This window comes from Bolinopsis microptera, chromosome 1, assembly GCF_026151205.1.
Source record: "Bolinopsis microptera isolate Bmic1 chromosome 1, MBARI_Bmic_1.0, whole genome shotgun sequence".
NCBI classification, from domain to species: Eukaryota; Metazoa; Ctenophora; class Tentaculata; order Lobata; family Bolinopsidae; genus Bolinopsis; species Bolinopsis microptera.
In genome coordinates, this window is record NC_087072.1 from 13,657,916 (window position 1) to 13,662,140 (window position 4,225).

Sequence of the window (4,225 nt, forward strand, 5' to 3'; positions counted from 1 at the left end):
GTGTCTAATAGTGTTAGGTACGTTACTATTGTAAATAACTGATATTGAGACGTACTGTTAAAATAGGCGACAGTAATACTGAATTGTATTTAATTATCTCAGCACGTAAGTAACACGTAGATTTCAATTCGTCAAACTCAAGCCAGTTTTACACACAAGGTTAAAGGATTAATTTTATAACTCGATCGTACGAGACTGGCAACTTTTGAGAAGTCTGTGTTAGATATTTCAACAATCTCGTGGACATCTCGCGATTCTGAACCAGTTAAGAGGCTTCAGTTTTCTGCTTTTTCTTCAGTATACTGGGTGGTGTAAAAGCTTGCCTTTTAGATCCAGTAAAAGGCTGTAGAGCGACCTATAGATATAAGCAACAGTAAGTATATTATCTAAACCACAAACAAAGGAGCTTTTATTAGCTCAAATCATGAATTTCTTGGTGGTCAATCGAAGCGTACTTAAGAAGCGTATTTATTCAACTATCAAGCAAACTTAAACTTAAAGAAACTATTATTATAAGCTTTTTATTTTATAAGGCTAAACAATACTCGTTCAAAAACCACTAAAATATGTATCACGTGAGTCTCATTCGATCGAGCAACCAGTAAAAACTAAAATTAACACGCATCGTGATTAAGTTCAGGTTTAAGTATGGTCTTCAGATTGTTCATGACCAATGAATATTAGCCATGGAAGATTAAACTTACGGTTGGATCGTATAGATGGACTGTACTCGTGCCAAATCGTAAGATGTTGCGACCTCCGTCGGTTTTAGCTCGTTTTCTCAAGAATTTGCTTTGTACGAAAGCTGATATCTGGTTTAACATGCGATCCAAGCTCGACTAAAAGAGAAAATGTCTTATTATTAAAAAATAAACAAGCGTTTCCAGCACAACTTCAAATTAGGTTTTCAACCTGAGGTTGATGGAATCTTCATTTTATTAATCATTCTAATGGGTTAAAGCAGCTTCGTTTGAAAAAGGCTTATTTTACAAGTACTGTTACTAAGTTTAACGGCTCACCTCATCATCGGTATCAAGTTCATCAAGCTTATCCAGGCTCAGTCTTCGTTTCAAAGTCTGAGTGTCTATCCTTTTCAAAATTTTCACCAACTTGTCATTTTGAGTGTCTGCCTCATCATCAGTGATGTTTCCGTTTGCTGAATCAGCTTCTTTATCTTGTTTTGTGCCAGGTTTTGTTTCCAGCTTTGTATCAAGATTTGTTTCAGGTTTCGTCATGTCCAATTTGGTCTCAAGTATTTTATCCTTATAGGCTAATATCTCGATTTCGTTACATTCGAAATTATGGTTTTCTACTGAGCTTTTGTCCGAACCTTCTTTAAGATAAGGTTCCAGTCCCAGTGAGAGTCGTGAAGTTTGTCTAAACCTGAGAGGTTCTTTAGGAGCTGTACTTGGTTTAATGGGTCTAGTAGATATTGGTCTTACAGTTTTCACTGAAGTTGGTGATGATTTACTGAATGACTCCTCTGCACCTAAATTAGCTTCTGATGTATGGTATCTCTGTCGGGTGTTGTATCGAGGTGCAAAGGCTGAACCCCTGTCCGGATTCTTTCTCGGAACTAACTCTATCTTTTGAACTGAACTTCGCGTATGCTTGGAAGCCTCATCTCTTTCTACTTTCCTACATTCTATTACGTGAGATCTTGATGTAGATTGGTGTCTGTTATCTCCGTTATTTCTGCTATTTCTGTTATCTTTGTTATCTTTTTTATTTCTATTATTTCTGTTATCTCTGGAGTCTTCGTGGGTGTGGTCGTCAGTTTTAGACCGATGTACGAGCCTCACGCCTGATGATCGGTTTTGTGGTTTTCTTTGGATTCTTATTTCTTCTTCGATATCCTTAGTCATCACATTTGCTTCTGAAGATAACAAAGTTTGTTCAACAATACTTCGACAGATATAACAAGCAAACTGGCAAGCACAGCTAGAACAAACAACTTAACTAAAACTTATCATGTTGTAGATCAAACATACCAGAGTCGCTCTGAGAAAGGTTTACTGTAACAGCAGATTCTCTGGGTGGTGACGGACCAGCAGTAGTGGGTACACAGTAATTTTCAGGGTGCCCACTGTTATGAACCGAGTCTATCCTCAGTTTAGCAAGACTATCCTCCAACTCTAAACACCTTGTTGAGTCCTTATCTCGGGTTCTGAGATACAGGTTTGATAATAATCAGCTGTTAAAAACAAATTCATTATATTCTCGCAAACTCATTTCAAGCAATATGCTTAATAACCATTATATATTAAACAGAAGGGTCACCTTTTATCTCGAGTCTTGACAAGAGAAATGTCAGAAATACTACCAGCCCTCCGCTCAGCTCCTGTCATGGCACTTCTCCTTCTTCTCCTTTCAACCCTCTCCTTGGCCTCCTGACACTCTGCATCCTGCTTGATGCGAAGTAGCTTGTTAGCCTGGAGATCCTGGTGACGTCTAGCTAGGTCTGATATCCCTGGCAGTTCTACATGGGATTTGTGTTTGTCTCTTCTGGACCTGTTCTTTCTTTCCACCTCGTTATAGTGGTAAACTAATCCTCTAATATCGGGCTGGTGGTCCGAGTTCAGTAGTTCTGAATGGTGAAAGGAGGAGTAATGCTTCTTCCTTTGAGATAGGTCTTTTTGGCCTGACTCTTTAGAAATGGAATAACTAGGTTGATCTAAATCACTATATTTTCTACCCCTGCCCTCTGCATGTCGACTGTTGCTAGGTCTAGAGGACCTGACTCTGAACTCGGTGTCTGCTTGCTTACTATCTCCCGTGCAGTTTGTTGTGTGAACTCGTTTTCTCAACTTGTGGTTCAGTTGGTTGGGCAGTGTTATTGATATGCTCCTTTTTACCACTGTTAACGAGGTGTCTCCAGTCTTCTGATCGGAAGAAAGTTCTAGTTTATTTTTTTCCATGGTGTTAGAAGTTGTTTTCTGAATTCGATGTGTGCTGTGGTATCTTTTGGAGGTAAGTCGCAGATCACCGAGTGATGGTGAAGGATAATAAGAAAGTGCAGGTGTTGTCTTTGTTAAGTCTCCAGATAACTGAGACTGCCTCTTTCTGCGTGAAACATGATCTTTGTTCATCTTCTTTTCCTCGTCTTTCTTTTTTATTTTGTTTATTTCATTCAGTTCTTTCGGCCGTCTGAAATGGAATTCGGTAAGTTATAACGTCAGGACAGCATGTAACTATTTTTTAGTAGGGAATCGAACAATGTATTCATACGATAAAGATCTTCAAGCCGAGTTTCCGGCAGTATTTGATATAGTATTTTATAATATGCTGTTTATGTACTCGGATTCAAGATTTAGACTTTGTGAAGGTTTCCAGACATTATCTGTAGCGTCATCTGATGGAGCCGTCTCATCTCTAGACGGAGTTTTTATTTTGTGGTAAGAATCGTCCGATTTGCCTGAAGGAACGCAGGTTTATGATTTGAATTTTGCCTCAACTATCAATCAAGTTTCATTCGAAAAAAGACAAAATCATTATCAGAGAATAATACATACGATATCAGCCGTATAAAGTACAAAATCTCAACCTGAGTTGACTCTGCGTTCCCGACTACGATCCGTGTGAATGTGGCCCACTCTCATATTTTATGAGCTAATGTCTAGCATGATGAATCTGAAAACAACATACCGCTAAAAACAACTTCGAAAGTAACGAGGAAATGCAAACCTTTTATTATAAGCACTATCTAATTAATAGTTTTCGGAGTAAATGTGGCTAATTAACAGCAGGGATGTGGTCATCTAGTGAAAATGTGCAAACATAACATTCTGGTCACTGGTGGAATTGTCTCTAATCAAGGATTTCAATTAGAAAATACCTGAAAAACAGTCCAATTTCATTGGCATTGGGTCTTATAAAACCAATGGATTAGAATACTGGTGGACCATACTTCTTCTAGCACTTGAAGTTGACAGCGATTAACTAATCAGCTTCCAACATTGACCATTCTAAGTCACCAAGAATCACCGTAATGTACAGTATATATACGATAAAAAGAAAAGGTACCACATAGCATACAAAGAAGGTGACAAGGTCTTGGTCCGGAAACCTTTATATCCTTCCATCAAACATTACCGTAAATTCAGAAACTGCTACAGTGGTCCATGGTGCACTAAGAAAGTCTTATCTCAACGGAATTATTTAGTAGAACACTTCCATTACATTACTAAACAAATGGTAGTCCATTTCGATACTCTTAAACACATTC

General features: G+C 38.2%; 1 protein-coding gene across 1 annotated transcript; it reads right to left on the reverse strand.

The window, feature by feature from the left end:
• Nucleotides 1-265: 265 nt before the first annotated feature.
• LOC134817070 (uncharacterized protein DDB_G0287625-like) lies at nucleotides 266-3,599 on the reverse strand. Its single transcript, XM_063826208.1, has 7 exons — nucleotides 3,545-3,599; nucleotides 3,298-3,415; nucleotides 2,281-3,147; nucleotides 1,992-2,167; nucleotides 1,020-1,876; nucleotides 705-839; nucleotides 266-355 (listed from the first exon to the last, which is right to left on the reverse strand). Exons 1-7 carry the CDS (start codon nucleotides 3,597-3,599, stop codon nucleotides 266-268), a joined length of 2,298 nt encoding a protein of 765 aa, XP_063682278.1.
• Nucleotides 3,600-4,225: the final 626 nt, after the last annotated feature.